The sequence below is a fragment of the Narcine bancroftii genome, chromosome 13, assembly GCF_036971445.1.
Source record: "Narcine bancroftii isolate sNarBan1 chromosome 13, sNarBan1.hap1, whole genome shotgun sequence".
In the NCBI taxonomy this organism is placed as follows: Eukaryota; Metazoa; Chordata; class Chondrichthyes; order Torpediniformes; family Narcinidae; genus Narcine; species Narcine bancroftii.
In genome coordinates this window covers 71,979,231-71,999,111 of record NC_091481.1, presented here as the reverse complement: position 1 = coordinate 71,999,111, position 19,881 = coordinate 71,979,231, and the positions used below count along the sequence as shown (strand labels likewise).

Genomic DNA, 19,881 nt, shown 5'->3' with positions numbered 1-19,881 from the left:
ATGTTGGTTAAGTTGAGATGTTGTATACTTTAGTTCTCTTCGCATTAAATGAATTAAAATAAGAATTGTGATAACTGATGGACGTCCTGCAATATTTGACTAATCTGTGTCGTCATGCTCTTATTTTGGTGGGGTGAATATTGTACGCTCCTTCCTCATTAACATCAATCCATAGAGTTGCTCAATGCTGGAGGGACTCAGGACAGGCAGCATTTGTGGTGAGATATTGGAAACCTTTTTTTTTTGAGATTGCTAAATTGTTGCCATGCATCCCTCAGGGATTGTGCAAATGTGGAGGGGAAAGTGGGACGGGGGGGAGAGAAGAGAAAAAAGTTTGAAGATCTTTGAATTATATTCGTTAGAGAAATGGGAAAATACTCACCAATTTGTGTTAATATTTGTGCTTCAGACAGCTGTGGGATTAAGTCTCATGAAAAATTTAGAACTGGAGCTTGCCAAAGTAGTCTTAAAATAGTAATCTTGAAAAATGTTGAGGGTGATTTGAACAAAGTTTTCAAGGTGTTAAAGGCAAAGAGAGAAACTTCCTGCAAGATGAGGGACTCGGTTAAAATTGATGCCAGTCTTTCAGTAAGGAATTTAGCAAACATTTCTCTATGTAGAGAAGTAGAAATTTAGAGTTAATCATATTGATTGACACTAAATTGAAAGTTTTGTTCTCAAAGGCTCAGGAAGTAGTCACCAAAGGCCAGTGTATGAAATGGGTAGCATGAGCCAACGTCCCAATGAATGGGGAAGAGTTAATTATACTACTGTCCCTGCCTTCTGGCATTCCTATGTGTTAAATCACTTCATTTAACAGGAAGGTATTGAGTGGATAAACCAAAGCTAGGTCAAAACGATGGCTTTTACAGTGTTCTTCAGGAGAAAAAAGCACAAGTGGAATAGATTTTTGGGAAGGGCCAGATGTAATATTTGGTGCTGTTCCTCCAATTTGCGTTTGGCAGTGCATGAAGCTAAGCAGGTCACACAGCGTCTGTAGAGAGCAAAGAGACATAACCAACATTGTGGGCTGATGAAGTTAGTTCTGAACTTTCCTGAGAGAGCCCAGCAAATCCTGCTTCTTAAAGCTGTCCATAACTTCTCTTAACTTTTCACAGCCTTCTTCAAGATAATTTCCTAGACAATAAAAATATGTATTTGAAAAATCACATTTATTGAACCCCAAAATAGTAAAATTTTGTGATGGATGGTTATTTTTGGGATTGGTGTGGAGGGAGAGTTGTATACTTGGTAGAGGTTAGTGATTAAAAAGGATAAGAGTATGGATGATATGAAATCAGTCAAGAATTTTTAAAATTGAGATGTTTAATTAAGAATGCAGGAGATGAATGTACTGAGCTGGTATAGGATGGAGGAAAAGTGTTTGAATACCCCAAAGATTCCAATACGACATCAAATAAGCATTCTGTAGTCCATATATGCAATAGATACGATGTTAATTGGAGACTTTATGTGTACTCTGGTGGTACATTTAGGATGTACCACTATTTAATCAAAATCATCTGATATTTAGAGAAGCTCCTGCTTAATATGATAGTTGAAATTCTCACAGCTTGAACTTGCAATTAAATTTAATCCTTCCCACCTGAGGAATTATTTTTCTCTGCTTTTATTTCTCAGAAGCAAGCCATTTTTGTACTCCACAGGTGTTTAAACAAACATTTTAATTCTTTTTACCCTCTTTGTCATTGTTTAACTGCATCTATCTAGGAATTGAACCTTTCATTTGGAGAGATCCAGAAGAATGCTGCAATCAAAGTGGCCATGGCTGTGGAGCATAAATCTCTGTTGCAGAAACTTGATCTAAATGGTATGTGTGGACATGTTTTCCAATTTTAACTTTTAACCTTGCGCTGCTCTGTGTAGAAATAAGGGAAATGGGTTCTTTCTCTGTTGTTAATGATTCTTTCAAATTAACGGCTCAAGCCTATTGTTTTTCTCATGGTTTCATTGGAAATTAATTCACTGACTTTATCGTGTTTGAAAAGCTCGATGTCACCTTCCAATCGATAAACTGGGGGGGAAAAGATAATCGAGAAACAAGTAAAGATTTGGCTATATCTGTGTGCTTATCAAGGCGCAAAATTACGTTTCAAAACTAGTTCAAATTTATTGCCCTATTTTGAAAATGGAGAGGTTGTTTTGCAAGCAGCCCAGAGACATCTCGTATCTAGTAGAAGAACGGCACTGCAGGTTGGTACAGAGCAAGGGCAGCATAATTTTACTGTTTTGGGTTTCAATAAATGTGATTTTTCAAATACATATTTTTCTTGTCTAGGAAATTATCTTGGAGAAGAAGGCTGTGAAAAGTTGAGAGAAGTTATGGACAGCTTTAAGAAGCAGGATTTGCTGGGCTCTCTCAGGTAAGTTCAGAACTAACTTCATCAGCCCGCAATGTTGGTTGTCTCTTTGCTCTCTACAGACGCTGTGTGACCTGCTGAGCTTCATGCACTGCCAAACGCAAATTGGAGGAACAGCACCAAATATTACATCTGGGCACCCTCCAACCAGATTCGGGAATCTTTCTCAAAATTCAATGAATTCCATAAAATGTATTGCTTTCAGAACTCTTAAGTAAGGCAACATAATCAGGTTCAAAGGACTAAATTAGGTTTTTAATAGAGATGTATAAATAGTCTCATCAGACTGTCTGGTCCAATTGGTATAATCCTCCGTCTACCCAATGGAAGTGAGCTCTTAGAGGAACAGCAGGATAGGAGAGAGAAAATGTATACCATTTCCCTTAATTGGGCCGACATTTCCAATAATTTTGCTTGTATCATAGGCTTTGTGTTTAATCTTGTGAATCGATATCTTTCAATTTACCATCTTTTCATAATAAAAACCCTGAGCGTAGCACCCTTTTTAGATTGAAGGAAGCACCAGTTTTTACTACTACTGCTTAAGTAGAATTGGATATTTTCCACAAGGTCAGTTTCCTTCCTGTGCTCTGGAGTCCAAAATGTTAAAGTTCTCTGAAAATGTGTCATTGCATACTTTTTAAAAATGAACTTCTGTTCTAAAATCTGAAAATCCTTTGGTCATCTCTTGTGCTTGACTTTTTATTAGATTCAACCACCCTTTAATTTATGTGCACCTGTCTGGCAAATTATATTATTGAAACTTAGAAACGTGGAAATTGGGAACTGGAGCAGGGAGGCAGCGCAACAAACAATGGTATAATGCTGCCTCCCTGCTCCAGTAATGCAGCTTACTGCCTATTTAGAATTTGCAAATTCTCTCTTTTGACTGTAGATTTCCTTGCATCCCAAGATGGATGGGTTTGGTGGTTTGGTCACTGTAAAATTGCTCCTAGTGTAGGTGGTGGTGATCGGATCTGGAATTGATGGGAAGAAAATAGAGTAGGTAAAATGGGATTTGTGTTGGTCCTCAATAGTTTCCCTGTTATAATCTTGCCACAATCTGAGTCTACTATGGTCTTGGCTAATACATATACCTCGATCTCTAGACATTACAACTAGATCTAAACCTCGATCTCTAGACATTACAACTAGATCTAAACCTCGATCTCTAGACATTACAACTAGATCTAAACCTCGATCTCTAGACATTACAACTAGATCTAAACCTCGATCTCTAGTCATTACAACTATATCTACACCTCGATCTCTAGACATTACAACTAGATCTAAACCTCGATCTCTAGACATTACAACTAGATCTAAACCTCGATCTCTAGACATTACAACTAGATCTAATTCTAATTGAATGATTTGGCCTTCTGATACGAGAAGTGGACATTTCTGGTAGAGAATTGTGGTTCACTTACTTTGAAGAAATTTCAGCTTGTCTTTGGCCTAGGGCTGTGCCCACCTGATTTTCCATGTTCACCTTTGGGAACAACTTTTGTACATCAATAACATTTCCTGACATTCTTAAATTCTAGTGAACAGAGCTCAGTTGTCTCAATCTCCCTCCATCTGTCAGTTCTAATTTTACAGATCCACTGTGCAGCATATCTTGTACTAAGCAATGCTAACATTTTTCCGTTTTTCCCTTCAGTGATGACGAAAGTGACGGGGATGAAGAGGAAAACGATCTGGTTGATAACCATGAAGAGGAAGAGGAGGAGGAGGAGGAGGAGGAGGAAGACGAGGAGGAAGAGGTGGTAGGGGAAGAAGAGGAAGAAGAGGAGGAGGAGGAAGAAGAAGAGGAGGAAGAGGAGGAGGAGGAAGAAGAGGAGGAGGAGGCGGAGGAGGAGGAAGAGGAGGAGGAGGCATCAGAAAGAGAAGAGAAGGCATTAGAGAAAGTGTCACCAGTTGCACACCAAGTGCTTAGACAATCCATGGTAAGGGTTTTGAGAAGCCAAGATATTAAAGCAATATCATGGATTAGATCTATGGGAGGGGGTTAAGAATTGTCATTGCTTTGGGTGAGGGAATGTGGAGAGATGGGTGGCTAGTAGAAAGAGGGAAAAGGGAGGGATGAGATTGAGGTGGCTAGATGATGGGTATCTCCCAGCTCCAACCTGCCTCCTCCTGGCTCCTTCTTCCCATTGTCCCTCACTCATCCCTTGTTTCATCCCTCCCTGTTTATACAGTCTATCTTTTCACTGCCAGTCCTGATACAGGGCCTGGACCTGAAATGCTGACAACTTTTTTCCCCAGCAGACATTCGATTTCCTACAGAAGTTTGGTTTTTTTTGCTTCAGACATCTTCAGTCACTTCACATGATTGGAAGTGGTTCAGGGTAAATGAGCAACTTGTTGAGTGATGTTTGGGTTTGGAAAGACATAGCACATTCAAGAAATTCTATGGGCTTTAGGTATTGTGAAAGATTTTTTTTATTTTTCACAGTATGAACCATACTGACCAAAATACACACAAACATTTCCCTCTTGAATATACACAGTGTCATTTTCTCCCCTTTTTCCCTCCCTCCTTCACCCCTCCCCACTCACTCAACGTTCAACATATTTGATACATTAAACCCATTAAACAAGATATTGTGAAAGATTGAAGGAACTTTTAATAATCTTGATTTTAGCAAACTGGATTTTTAAATTATTGTATGTGAATTTTAAATTTGAAACGCTACAGTACAATACAGACCCTTCAGTGTTGTGGTAGGATACAATTGGTATTTTGATTGTACAAGAGTTTATCAAGCTCAAGATTATTTTTTATGGTCATAATAAAAAGAAAAGGCGACATTACACGAAATTTCCTCAAGTCTACAGTTAGGCAGACAAAAATTCGCTATCAACAAAACTTGCCAGGTGTCCCTTTATAGCCAGCAAAAGAGAGTTACCCCCCCCAGGGTCACTGAATGTCCAGGGCTTCACCTCCAGTGCTCCTGCAGCTTCCGCAGTCACACAGTCTTCAGTCTGAACCATTAGCAGCCCGAGCTCTAGATGCATATCTCTGACAAGATAAGGAAGCCTCCAGTGCCCTCTCGCATGCCGGTTCCAATACCTGCTTCCCCTGCCACCCCCACAGCCAGTCTCCAGCAGTCCACAGTCTGGTGTGAGTCCTTTGACTGCAGTTGCCAGTAGCCAATAAACTGCATGAGTACCTCGCTTCAAGTCAACAACAGCCTGCCACTTATGCGTTCTTCAGCCTCTGAGCCCCTCACTGGTCTGCCGCCGTAGTCACTGTCCCGTGGGTCTTTTCCTGTTCTTCTCCTTCTCAGACTGGGGGGGGGGTGGGGTGTAGTGGGTGGTCTCCCTGTTTTCTGATGCCCTGCGCCAGTCCTCTGCCTCCCTGGAGTCTATAGCCCATCGTAGCTGCTGCCAATCATAGGCGCCACCATCTTGCCATCTTGGGCCCAAACCCTGTGGTCACAGGATTTTAAAATAAACTACTGACAGCTCCTTTAAAAGCCTATGTGGAGCAATGCTGCCATTACAGCTTCTCCAGCAGCGCCTCCATTTTTTTTAAACCAATGGCTAGATGGACTCTCTTAATTTGATCATCAATAATCTATTTTACCTTTATAACTCTTTCTGGAAAAGGAATTTGGGTTCAAAAAGTACTGCCATATGATTTATTCCATGGTCTTCATTCATTATTTTTTATTTTACTAGATAATTCCGATTACCCCAGAATCCGAAGCTGCCTCTTTCTTGGCCTTTCCATCCCCTGGCAAACTCCTTAAGTTGGGACCGAAACATACTCATTTGCTATTGCAACAGGTACAGTGAGAATGTATAGTATTTCTTTGCAATGTTTTCCTCTTTTCATTTAAATTATTTTTAAAATTTAGATATACAGCACGGTAACAGGCCATTTTGGCCTTCGAGTCTTTGCTGCCCAATTTACAGCCCATTAACCTAAACCCCTTCAAAGGAGGTTGCTGCCCGCCGAACTGTGAGGCGCCAAGATGCACGGTTTCAGGCAATATCAGCCCACTGGCAGTGGTCAATGTGGCAGGCACCAAGAGATTTCTTTAGGCAGTCCTTGTACCTCTTCTTTGGTGCACATCTGTCTCGGTGGCCAGTGGAGAGCTCGCCATATAACACGATCTTGGGAAGGCGATGGTCCTCCATTCTGGAGACGTGACCTACCCAGCGCAGTTGAATCTTCAGCAGCGTGGATTCGATGCTGTCGGCCTCTGCCATCTCGAGTACTTCAATGTTGGTGATGAAGTCGCTCCAATGAATGTTGAGAATGGAGCGGAGACAACGCTGGTGGAAGCGTTCTAGGAGCCGTAGGTGATGCTGGTAGAAGACCCATGATTCGGAGCCGAACAGGAGTGTGGGTATGACAACGGCTCTGTATTCGCTAATCTTTGTGAGGTTTTTCAGTTGGTTGTTTTTCCAGACTCTTTTGCAGAGCCCACCTCACTGACAAAAGACAGGAGGAAAAACCCAACACCCAACCAACCAATTTTCCCCTGCAACCGCTGCAACCGTGTCTGCCTGTCCCGCATCGGACTTGTCAGCCACAATCGAGCCTGCAGCTGACGTGGACATTACCCCTCCATAAATCTTCGTCCGCGAAGCCAAGCCAAAGAAAAGAAAAAAGAACCTCAACCCCCCAGTATGTTTCAAACATTGGGAGGAAATTGGAGTCCCTGGAGAAAATCCACGTAGACACAGTGAAAATGTACAAATTCCTTACAGACATCGCGGGATTAGAACCCCGGACCGGTCCGGATCGCTGGCGCTATAAAGGTGTTGCGCTAACCATTACATCATCTGTGCTGCCTATTCTTCACAGTTAACATATTGTTTGAGATGTTCATGGATGCCATCAGCATTGATGCCTTGCTCATATGTCATTCTTCGTTTATGAAACTAACTACTAAGTAAATAGACTTGGTTAATAATTAAGGACATGACTCAGAGCTTGGTCCACTTTTTAAATTCATTTTAACTTTGTCAGGTTGAAAGTGGGAGTCTTACCTCATTAGCCTAGTTTGGGGTACTGAGGCTAATTGGAATATTTCTGTCTGAGACAACCTATCCCAGTTAGGTGGCCTGTTCTTCAAGATGAACACTGATTTTGTCGAATTTGATTGTCTATGTTGTTTGCTTTATTTCAGTTTTATGCTTTGTTTTAAGACTATATTCAAGTGTCAGAGAAAATTTGAAATATTCTGAAACTCATTGAATCAATGCATCATTCTCAGTTTCGTGGAAGTCAAGAGTTGTTTGTTTCACTTCCTCCACGTAGTGTAAAAGACTTTCTCTTGTTCTGGCAAATGCTTTCTGGTTTGCTGTTCTAATGTGTTTTGTAACACACTGTGTCTGTAGATTTAGTTCATGAATGGTGATATTTACATTCTATCCTTCTCATCTGGATAAGTACTGAATGTTAAACTACTCTCACACACTTGTAGGAAGGGGATGAGAGAGAAAGCACAACTCCCCTGAATTGTTTTTCTGGTGTTTTTTTCTCAGATTGACCCATCAAATGCTGAAAATGTTGTCCAAGCATTTCTGAAGGTAGCTGAAGTCTATAGGGAGAACCCAGAAATAAAAAAAGCTGTATTGGAAACTGCAGGTAAGATGTTCTTCTTTATTTACTCTGAATTGTTTTAGTCATTAGGGCCGCTTAAAGATGAAGGAGGAAACAGGAACCTGGAGGTTAGGTAGGTCCTAAATGAATACTTTGCTTCAGTATTCACCAAAGAAAAGGAACTTAGTCAAGGTGAGGTCAGAGTAAAACTAGCTTGTGTGCTAGTCCATGTTGAGATTAGCAAAGAGGGAGTGCTGGATCTTTTAAAAAATATTACGATTGATAAGTGCTTTGGGCTGGACAAGATATAGCCCAGGTTGCTGAGGCAAGTGAGGAAAGAGATAGCAAGATATTGGTGATGAACTTTGCATCCTCGGCAACAGGAGAGGTGCTGGAGGATTGGAAAATGACAAATAGGTCAGCTTCTTTAAAAAAAGATAATGGGGGGGGGAAATCCAAGGAATTGCAGACCAGTGAGTCTTGCTTCAGAGGATTCTTAAGAACAGGATTTGGAGTAGAACAAGCTTCTCAGGGATAGTTAGTATGACTTTGGTCGTGCCTCACAAGCCTAATTGAGTTGTTGAGGAGATAACAAAAGAAATTGATGTCGATAGAGTGGTTAGGTGTGTGAAAGGTGTTTGACAAGGTTCCTCATGAGTGACTCGTTCAGAATGTCATGAGGGATGGAACCCAGGCTGTGTGGATTCAGATTTGGTTTGCCTGTAGAAAGCAGAGAGTAGTAGTGGACGGGAAGGATTGTGCCTGGAGGTCAGTGACCAGTGGAGTCCTTCAGGAATCTGTTCTGGGACCCCTGCTCTTGATTTTTTTTCAATATAAATGACCAAGATAAAGAAGGCAGGGTGGGTCAGTGTTTGTGGATGATGCAAAAGTTGGAGGAGTTATGGTTGGAGCTGAAGGTTGTTGTGGGTTACAAAAGGATATAGACAGGATGCAGAGTTGGGCAGAAAAGTGGCAGATGGTGTTCAATCTAGATAAGTGTGAGGTGAGGCATTTTGGAAAGTCAAACCTGGAAGCTGAGGACAGGATTAACATTTTGGAAGAACAGAGAGGCCTTGGGGTCCCCATCAAGGACTCTCAAGGTCACCATGCTGATTGATAGAATAATTAAGCAAGATTTCATAAGAGAGGGCATTTAGTTCAAGAGTCAAGACATCCTATTGCACCCTACAAATCTCTGGTGAGACCACATTTGGAGTATTGTGTTCAATTCTGGTCACCTCATTATAGGAAGGATATAGAAGCTACGGAGAGGGTCCTCAGCTTCCAGGTTTGACCTTCCAAAATGCCTCACCTCACACTTATCTAGTTTGAACGCCATCTGCCAGGATGTTATCTGGATTGGATAATCTTGTGGGGCAAGGTTAGCAGAGCTAGAACTTTTCTCTTTGAAGCAAAGAATGAGAGGTGACTTAATAGAGATCTACAAAATTCTGAGAGACATAGATAAGGTGGGCAGACAGCACCTATTTCCCAGGGCTGGAGTAGCAAACACCAGAGGACATGTGTGCAAAGCAAAGGGAGGAAAGTTTAGGGGAGACATCAGGGATGGATTTTTTTTAATTTACACGCAGAGTTGTGGATGTCTGGAAGGCCTTGCCATGGAACATTAGGGGCATTTAAGAGACCCTTAGGCAGGCACATGGATGAAAGAAAAATAGAAGGTCATTTGTAAGAATATATGTCGGCACAACATCGAGGCTGAAGGCCTTGTACTGTAGTGTTCTATGTTGGCAGCTTGAACCTGTTGTGTGAATCATTCGGTAACAGGTGCAGAAAAATGTCCACATTCAGTCTGAATTCTGTTGGAACTGCAGAAATACTTGGATTGATGCATTCAAATCTGTGATTTTAAATAAGACTTTAATTCCAATGCTACGAAGGTTTGAGGCATCACTGTTTGAAACTTAATCCCATTGACCCATCTCAAAATGATGAATGAAATAGGTTGCTCCAACCTGAAAAGGCAGCTGAAGTGTTTGGAATTTGTACAGTTCGAGGGCATTAGACTCAGTGGGTGGTACACTCCTCTCTGAATCAGCTTGCATCTTCATCCTCTGACAGGGCCATGCACACAATTTAAGGCTGTCAGTACATTGCAAAACTTGGGGGGGGGGGGGGGGGGTGTTTCATTGCTGGGGAATTTGTCTCTTGGTTGAGATATTGGTTTTTCAGATTCATTGTCAGGGTACATACATGACATCACATACAACCCTGAGATTTTTTTCCTGAGGGGCGAGGCAGAATTACTACTTGTTCGTAAAACTGCACTCAATGTACACATCTAAACAAATAAAGAAATGTCAACAAACTGAAATACAGAGAGAAAAAAATAAGGTGCAAAAGTAAGAGTCCTTAAATGAATCTCTGAGTTTGTTGTTGAGTCTGATGGTGGAGGGGTAGCAGCTGTCCTGAACCTGATGGTGTGAATCTTGTGGTATCTAGACCTCTTTCCTGATGGTACCAGTGAGATCAGAGCATGTACCGGGTGGTGTGGATCCTTGATGATTGCTGCTGCTCTCCAACGGCAGGATTCACTGTAAATGTTCTTGATGGTGGGGAGGATTTTACCCACGATGTCCAAGTCTGTGTCCATTACATTTTGCAGGACTTTATGCTCAGGGGTTTTGCTGTCCCTCTTCCAGACCGTGATTCAGCTGGTCAGCACAGGTCTCAAGGCTTGGTTTGCACTCAAGAATCAATCCCACATTTTAAGAAGAGCAAGAATCTACTTGTATTTATCTTTCCACAAGCCTCTTATCTGGTTCTGTTCTGCTCTTTATAAAGTTGATTTATAGGGTATTTCAGTATTGGTTAGATTGATCCCCCCAGAGTTAGTATGGTTGGCTGTTTCAATTACAATAATGGAGGATGACCACGAGGGAATATTAACTGGTATCAGACATATCTTCAGTTATATTCCCTGGCATTGTTGGGTGTTTGTCTTTTAAAATCCAGACACCCTCCACCGAGGCAAGCCCACCTCAGGCTGATCAGATCTGGGTGTGTGTCCCATATCTGTTCTCCCAGTGGTCATTTGGAGCCCAGATAGGATCCCTCCTTTTCAGCCAAAGCCAGTGACTGCTCATTTCAGCTAAGTCGAAAGAGATTTACTTGCCTTTCTGTGGTCTACCTGTAATTCCTACTTCCCTCAGAAGCTTGGTCATGGGTTATTGTCTTTCCAGTTTCTAACAATACAAAAATATTTAAATATTTTCCTTTTGCTGCTATCGTGTATACAAAGAACCAAGTCAATGTTGCAGGATAACAATTAAAATCTTTAGTTTAGAAAAATATAGGTCACCAAGGTCACAAAAATATTAGGATCCCATTTCCCATGCTAAATTGTATGCACTGGGTTAACATGTTACCAAGAGTTTGTTGCAGTTGCAAGTCTCCACAACCACATCCAGGGTAAAGAACAGGGAGTATCTTGGTTATTAAACTAGGCTGAATGATGCTCCAACAACCACCTCACACTCAATGTCACCAAAACCAAGGTGCTGATTGTTGACTTCAGGAAGGGAAAATCAAAGGTGTTCACTCCAGTGATCATTGGGGGATCAGAGGTGGAGAGGGTGAGTAAATTTTAAGTTCTTGGGAGTCACTATCTTGGAGGATCCTTCTTCCATCTAACACACAAATGGCGTAATGAAGAAAGCACATCAGAGCCTCCACTTCCTCATGAATTTGTAGAGGTTCATCAAGACATCAGAATCGCTGGCAAAGTTCTAGCGGCTGCATCACAGTCTGGTATGAGGATACCAATAGCCCCGAATGTAAAGCCCTGCAATAGGTTATGGACAAAGTCTGGGACATCACAGGCAAAACCCTCCCCATCATCGAGAACATTCATAGGAAATGCTGCTGTCAGAGAGCAGCAGCAATTATCAAGGATCCACATCACCCAGCTCTGTTCTCGCTGCTGCCATCAGGAAAGAAGTATCGGTCCCACAAGACTCGAACCACCAGGTTCAGGAACAGCTGCTTCCCCTCCACCATCAGACTCCTCAACAACAAACTCAATCAGGGACTCGTTTAAGGACTCTGATTTTTGTACTTTATTGTTTTTTTTTAAAAAGCTCTCTATTCCACAGACAGTTTACATTTCTTTATTTGTTTACATTGTGTTCAGTTTTTTTTGCACTGCTGGTAAGTGGTAATTCTGCCTGGCCCGCAGGAAAAAGAATCTCTGGGTTGTATGTGATGCCATGTATGTACTCTTGGTAATAAATCTGAAATCTATCTGCATTTTGACTGAAATTTATAGAAATGAATTAAAAATTAATTTAAAATGTGAACTTTCTCCCTGTGTAGATGAACTGTTGCAGAAAGCATTCAACACTCCTGGATTTCAGTTAGATGTTTTTATTACTGCCCTCTTGATGTACATGGGGCTTCTGAAGGTAGGAACCTCTCTCCAAGCTCCACTTCATACTGCAGTGACCTGTGTGTTGCTGAGTTGTCCCTATGTCGTGTTCTTATTTGCATTGATTTGCCTTATTGAAGTTTTCTGGGGCTAGAGAACTGGAAAGTGATTTTTGCATTGTTTCCTCTTGGTAGATGAATTTGAAGAATAGGTAGCTAAATTTTATATAAGCACCCAGACAAAGTTGAGCACCACTGGTAAAGTAAATAATCACTGAAATGGGGTGATCCTGGCCAAAAGACGGATGGCACAGGTAGCATAGCAGTTAGCGTGCCACTGTTACAGTGCCAACCACCTGGGTTTGAATTCAGTGCTACATGTAAAGAATTTGTACATTCTAACGTGTCTGCATGGGTTTTCCCTGGGGCTGTGTGAGTTTTCCCTGGGTGGTCTCCATTTTCCTCTTTCCTTCCCATTCTAAAACTAACAGGGTTTTGGGTTAATTTAGGTGTAATTGGGCCTGCACGAGTTTAAATGGCAGGAATCTGTGCTGGAAATAAAATGTAAAAACCACGAGCACATAGTCACCACACTCATGTTAAGACGCTGCACAGGTTAAATCCAGCTGCCATCCTGACCGTTTTTTTTTTGGCTCGGTACTAATAATGCAAGCATCTCACTGACACCAGTTATCAAAGTAATTTTAAAAATGGAATAATTTAAAATTATTAAAATATTATACAGTTTTTGTGCCCTGTGACAGATTTTCATTACTCCATGCTGGGCATCTTTTCTAGTGTGATTAAAGTTTGGAGAAATTAGAACTGAACATATCTGATGCTGTTTAACATTCTACAGTATAGTGGCATTAATTATGACATTGAAGCTATCATCTACTGTCTATCTGGAAGGGAAAGAACAAACTATCAATACTGATTTGAAATCCCTGACAACACAAACCTTGTGGTCACTGGACTTTTTTATGACTAGCTACAAATAGCTAGCGAATGCATAGCTGGTAGCACTGCAGGTTTCGAGTTATTACGATCTCCTCTGAGGAGAGCCAGTTTACATTTAGTTTAGATGGACTGTACAGATGGAGGCTGGGTTGCTAAACTGGCAGTGGGGGGATAGAGTGACTTATTGAGGAAAAATGGGGTACATGGAGAAACAAATAGTATAATTAAATAATTACTTGGAAAAGGCATCAATGAACAGTGGGGAAAATCTGAGGTGGTCCAACATGAATTTGAATAAAGACCAAGCTTCAGGCCTCTTTTGTTATAGAGAATTGAAGGGTAATGAGTGCGATAAGGCTTGGTCTTTCCTTTCTGAAGAGACGCTGACGTCAGATGATAGCTTCAATTTCATAATTTGTCGTGTCAATGATCATCTTGGGTTTCAGAAAATGTTTGGAGACTTAACGACCAGGAATTCGGGAGAGGTAGAAAATATTTTGCCTCCGCATAATTCTAGTGTAACTTGTCAGATTTTGTTCAATGGCTTCTGTGGTGCGCCACTGAACGTTTCACCATACTCAACTTTGTTTCCTTTTCCATAACACACTGAGCAGTCATCTTTTGTACAAGGAAAGGTGCTGAGGTGTTCTAGAGATTGATACCCAAAGCACAGGTTATTTTAAAGTCTGTAATTTAAGGATGGAGGTTTACAAATGTTACTTCGTAGTTTCAAGGTAACGTAAAACTTGGAAATGTAATCCTCCTGTTTGGAGTAACAGGAGAGTGAAAAACAGGAGAAGTCGAAGCGTGTGCGGGAGTGTAAGCATGTGTGGGAGTGGTATATTTTGGAGAGGAAGATGGACAGCTGGCATCATGTAAATGCCAAATACTAAAAGGTGTCCAATGTACTTTCCAGGTTTCTCCTGAATGGTGCAATTTCCTCCCATGTCCCGATGATGTGGGTTGCTTGTTAGTTGGCAATTGTAATCATCCCTTGGGTGTAGTTGTGTGATGGAATTTAGAAGTTGATATGGGAACAGTAAAATGGGATGAGTGTCAATGGATTTTTGATGCCACCGCAATGAGTGGAAGCACCCGTTTCTGTCCTGCATGACGTGGTTGTGCAAAATTTCAAAATCACTATCGAAGCCTTGTGCTCACCTCTGCATATCACATTCCGAAAGATTTTTGTGCTTTAGAGCATGTGCAAAAGAGGGTTATTGGAATGGTATCAGCATTGCACGAATTCAGTTTTGGAAAGACGAAAAGAACTTGTTATTGGAGTGGAGAAAATTAGCTAAAGATGTTTAAATTGGTGATGAAGATGGGGGAGGGGTCATAACTAATTGGCTTGGATATAAAGTGGTTGGCACAGGGTTGAAAGAAATTCTCTTCTGCAACAAGTTAGTGCAATCTGAAAAGCACTGCCTGAAAGCTTGGATGAACTAGACAAGAACAACTTTCAGAGGGGAACTGGGCAAATATTGGAAGGGAAAATATTTACAGTCGTCCAGTCAGCCCATTCAGCAAACAAATATAGGCACAATGGCAGAATACATGTGTCATGTATGTTGTGTTATTACCTCCTTTAAATTCTGAGGGGGGCGGTTTGTAATGCAATTTCTGTTTTGCTCTTTCAAGAGTGAGGAGAAGGTTAAAGTGATGAGTAGTCTCATTGGACCTCTGACAATCCTTAACCAAGTCATCCAGAAGAAGTATTTTCCACCCTCCATAATCCCTATTCTAAAGGCATTTCTTCACAAGTAAGTGCAAAATGTGTTTCCCCTTGTTTTGGTTTCTGTTTAAATGCACATTTTCCCTTCTTGTCAAAGAAGGAATTTTGATGAGGACTGAACCATGCTGGGATTTGCTTTCAGGACAACTAATTATGTCCTCCTAGTCTTTCAAAAGGTGCCCTGACATGAAAATTAGACATGTTATGTTTCTGAAGATGCATTTCCATGAAAAGCTTAGTGACTTTTTGCAACATATGATTTTTTTTTCTAACAATGTTGTTCAAATCTTGTAGAATGCAAACACTGCTCAGGCTCTGGTTCCCTGATTCGGGGAAGCTAAAAATCTTTGGGTCACCACTGCAGAATGCTTCTGTTCTGAAAAGTTGTCTTCAGAGACTGTCTGTTCAGTTAGCCATAAACTCTCTATCTTTTGTCTCCCGAATAATTCCAAAGAATCTACAATGGTTGTTTTGGGGTGGGGTGTTTGAATAGGCATGTTGCAATATTGACATTGAAAATTTTTTGCATATTTTGGATTCCCAACATTCTGGTTGGTCAAATAATTTTGCTTGTTCCATTTTCTCCAAATTACATTTTATGTCACTTACTTTGTGGTGCCCTCTGTTTTGTCCTATATTTCTACTACCACCTCCTCTCCCTTGGAGTCTTGGACCCTGAAAACTGTTAGTTTCCCTGTGCTAAGACCACAAGCAGAGAGTAGAATGCCAGAAATATTCATTATCCTGGAGATATTTGTGTCCAAACAAGCACAGGTATGTATCACCTTGTACTTGAAACTAAAAATCCCCGAACCTCTCCCTTTCACGGCACGCTGGTGGCAATAAAAGTGCTCTAATAGATGTATGGGTGGGCATGAAGTGAGCATGCAACCAGGTGGAGAGAAGGACTAGCAAAGCTTTGTACCAGTTTTCCAGTGCAGTCACTGGCTATAAGGAACTCCTTGGTCTATTTCCACATCCTAAGTGAGGGAACAGTGTCACTCATTGAGCCACGTTTGTAATGAAATGAAAGATCATCAACCTGTTTCTTTCATTGCATATAAGAACATTAGAAATAGGAGCAGGAGTCGGCCATCCAGCCCGTCAAGCCTCTCCGCCATTCAATGAGATCATGGCTGATCTGATGGGCTCATCTCCATCTTCCTACCTTTTCCCCATATCCCTTAATTCCCTTTGCTTTATAAAAATTATCCAACCTTGTGATAAATACAGTATAATTACTGAGGTCGCCTCCAGTGCTTCAATGGGCAGCAAATTCCACAGATTCACCACCCTCTGGGAAAAGCAGTTTCTCATGTCCATCCTAAATCTACTGCCTTGAAACTATGTCCCCTCATTCTGGTCTCCCCGACCAATGGGAACAACTTGCCTATCTCTATCTTATCTATGCTTTCATAATTTTGTACAAGATCCCCCTCTCATTCTTCTAAATTCCTGCAAGTACAGTCTCAGACAACTCAATCTCTCCTCAGGCTAATCCTTTCATGTCTGGAATCAGCCTGGTAAACCTTCTCTGCACCACCTCCAAAATCATTTCATCCTTCCTCACGTAAGGAGACCAAAACTACACACAGTCCTCCAGAAAATGGCTTCACAGTTGTACAGTTGCAGCATTACTTCCCTGCTCTAAAAGTCGATCCCTTTGGCAATGAAATCCAACATTCCATCTGCTTTCTTGATAGTCCGTGGCACCTGCAAACCAACCTTTTGCGATTCATGCTGAAGTCCTTCTGCACGCATGCTGCAATCGCTTGCTTTTTATATAATGTTCTGATTTTCCATTTTTCCTTCCTCATATTTGACAACGTTACTCCACCTGCCAGACCCGAGCCCACTCACTTAACCTACCTATATCTGCAAATTCTCCATATCCTTTGCACAATTTGCTTTTCCACTCAATTTAGTGTCATCAGCGAACTTGGATCTGCTACACTCTATCCACTCTTCCAGACCGTTGATATACATCTTGAACAGTTCCAAGCCCAGCACTGACCCCTCTGGCACCCTGTTCACCACTGATTGCCCACCTAAAAAACACCTCTGTATCCCACTCTCTGCTTTCTAATGGTTAACCAATCCTCTGTCCATGCTCATTCACCACCTCCAATTCAATGCATCCTTATCTTGTGAATAAGTCTTTCATGTGGCACCTTACTGAACATCTTCCAGACCTGAATATTTCTGGATTTTGTCTTTATTCTAATTTTTTTTTTTCTTTTTTTTAACATAGGAAAAATAATGCTTTTGACAGCTGTACACAAGCCAGATTCCTTCTGTTGAATACAATTGATAACCTTTAGTACCATGGCTGTGGAGGAATCAGTGCACCAGGTTAAGGACATGGACTTTAGAGCATATCCATGTAATGGAAGAACTGCCCAGCAGCAGAATGCTTTCTGGCTGCACAGTGCAAAATGCTTCATCTTTTTCATGCTACAGACTGGATTCTCCTATCTGAACAGAAAATTTGGTTCAAATGTGTCGACGGTCTCCGAAAACTTACTGCAAGCTCTTGCTGGCACTTTCTTCTTGGCTAGCTGCAAAGGAAAGCAAAGCTGGAATTAAATGTTGTTGACTGGTGGCTCATCTTGTGTCTCCTTCTGCTGTTGGTGGTGTGGGAGATAGCAAAAGGAGAACAGCCAGATTACTCACGGCTTTCAGCAGGACTTGCTTGGTGCTTTGGTGTAACTCAAGTTGCGGCTCTTTATCAGATCCTTGGTACTTTCTCTCTTTTTTGTCATCTATATCATCTCAGAGGCACAAGGGATGACTTGTGTGGAGCGAAAGGCACACCTGTCAGAGTGATGGCTCAATTCTATTTATGAGATTAGTCGACAGTGTCCATTACATTGACAAGTGGCTGTCCATAAATGGCTTGACGTTCTACCAAAATTAAATAACTAGTGTTTACATTACAGGGTATGTTGCTTGTATTCCAATCAGATGACCATTGGGTAAAAGTTATTTGGTGAAGAATTGCTTCCACAACCCTCTTTCTTACACTACCCCTCTCAATTGCAATTGAAGGATTTGTTCTGTGGAAAAGTTTAGGAATAATCTGTAGTTTCACTTGCATTCATTTTTTCTCCCCATTTATCTCCTCCTGTAACCCTGACTGCCAAAAAAGGGAAATTAAAGCCCTCTAATTTGTTGATGAAGGCTTTGTTCACATGCAGATGGACTGATCACAGGTTCTCTGGTCCATGCTAAATTCAATCTGGATGATGTGCGAATAGCATTTTTTTCCAGCCACTACTGGACTTTGTGCTCAAGTCTTTCAAGGACACTCTAAATGGTCTCTAATGGTGCCTGAGTTTACATAGCTCAGCTGAGTTTGCTGTCTGGTCTTGCATAAATGAACAACATACTGCTGCTTCCTGTGGAGCCATGTGATAGCAAGAATTATTGTCTTCTGGTGAAGAAGAACCCACTATAGCAGGACTTGCAATGCAGGAATACCAGTCTAATAGTGCATCTTTTGATAAGGGATGCTCTGGTCTTCAAAATGGAGATACGGAAGTGGCTTTGTGAACTGATATGGCACACGACCAGGGTTGATTTGATGGTGTCCATGGAACTGCCTGCTTCCTAATAACCATTGACTTTAAAGAAAAGCGGGTTCATAGTTTGTGAATTCTACCCCAAGATTTTGTATAAATGGTAATGCTTCATGGAATCCTTCTGGATTGACCAAATACTGAAATCTTCGAGCGGTCTGTTTTCTGATTGTTGAACCCCGATTCTTGGTAAATACTGAGATGTTACCTGCTGTTCCCTGTGTCACTAAAAAGGACAGTTTGTTTGTAATGTCGGCCTTGCTGGTGCAACATTAGGATAATGTTTGGAAATTTTAATGACCTCAATTAGAAATTGTAATACTATCTTTTGTACTGATGGTGGGATACTAGGAGAATAACACTGCAAACCTGTTCCGTAAATTAGCATCCAAGTAGTAAAACAGATGTATGCACAGCATTGCTTTAACAAGTATATAGTTATATACTATTAACTTCTTTATGGTGCAGGCAGCCCAGTGCCTACATTAAAGGGCATTCCATGTATGCCTCTATTTAAAAGATCAGAATGTAAACTGCAGTAGTGCTGTCAGGTAAAAACGGGTCTTTTGCAGGCCTTATTGATCTTTTAGAATCCAGAAACACTCAGGTCTTGTTACCGTACATTAACTGTGCTGGGTAGATTTGGAAGGGTGGGGGGAATGAAAAGGGATTATTTTGCTATGTCGTGAAATTATTTCCTAGCCCCAAACCTGGTTATGCCACACTCTATTTCCCATTGCACAAATGGGAAGTCAAATTACTTTGCGGGTATGTAGTTAGTATACTCTTCTCCAGATGAAAAGATGGGAAGTTTGCAGACCACTTTAGTACTATAGTTAATCTGTATCCATCTTGCTGCAATGATGCATTATTTAAGGTGTGTTTTGATGAAAAGCGTTAAACTGAACGGCAGCCAAATCAGATGCATGATGTGGATCCCGTGGCTCCAACAGAAGAACAATTTTGTTTTTGGTTTTTTTTTTGGCCAAAATTATTCCCATAATGAATACAACCAAAAGCAGCGTAACTGGCTATTTGTGTAATTGTGGATTGTAAATCCAAAATGGCTGCTTTGTCATTACTTTGGAAGAATTCATTTGTATGAATTGCCTTGAAATGATCTGATGCTCCATCAATGCAAGTATATCTTCATTGTTTTCTCACTGGCCTGTAATGGCCACTGAATATTGTGTTCATTTACAAATGAGAGAATGCATACAAAGGTAGACAAAGGATTCACTGCATCGCATTGGCTGTGTAATTGTCATCCACCCGTTA

General features: G+C 41.2%; 1 protein-coding gene across 4 annotated transcripts in view; it reads left to right on the top strand.

The window, feature by feature from the left end:
• Nucleotides 1-19,107, top strand: part of rangap1b (Ran GTPase activating protein 1b) — a 45,696-nt gene extending 26,589 nt beyond the window's left edge. For all 4 annotated transcript variants that reach the window (XM_069909133.1, XM_069909132.1, XM_069909134.1 and 1 more), the window contains exons 9-16: nt 1,732-1,831; nt 2,300-2,384; nt 4,045-4,330; nt 6,069-6,176; nt 7,887-7,989; nt 12,280-12,368; nt 14,932-15,053; nt 17,277-19,107. In XM_069909133.1, coding sequence (XP_069765234.1) covers nt 1,732-1,831; nt 2,300-2,384; nt 4,045-4,330; nt 6,069-6,176; nt 7,887-7,989; nt 12,280-12,368; nt 14,932-15,053; nt 17,277-17,346 — 963 coding nt within the window. In that variant the 3' untranslated portion in view covers nt 17,347-19,107. The remainder of the gene's footprint in view (nt 1-1,731; nt 1,832-2,299; nt 2,385-4,044; nt 4,331-6,068; nt 6,177-7,886; nt 7,990-12,279; nt 12,369-14,931; nt 15,054-17,276) is intronic.
• Nucleotides 19,108-19,881: the final 774 nt, after the last annotated feature.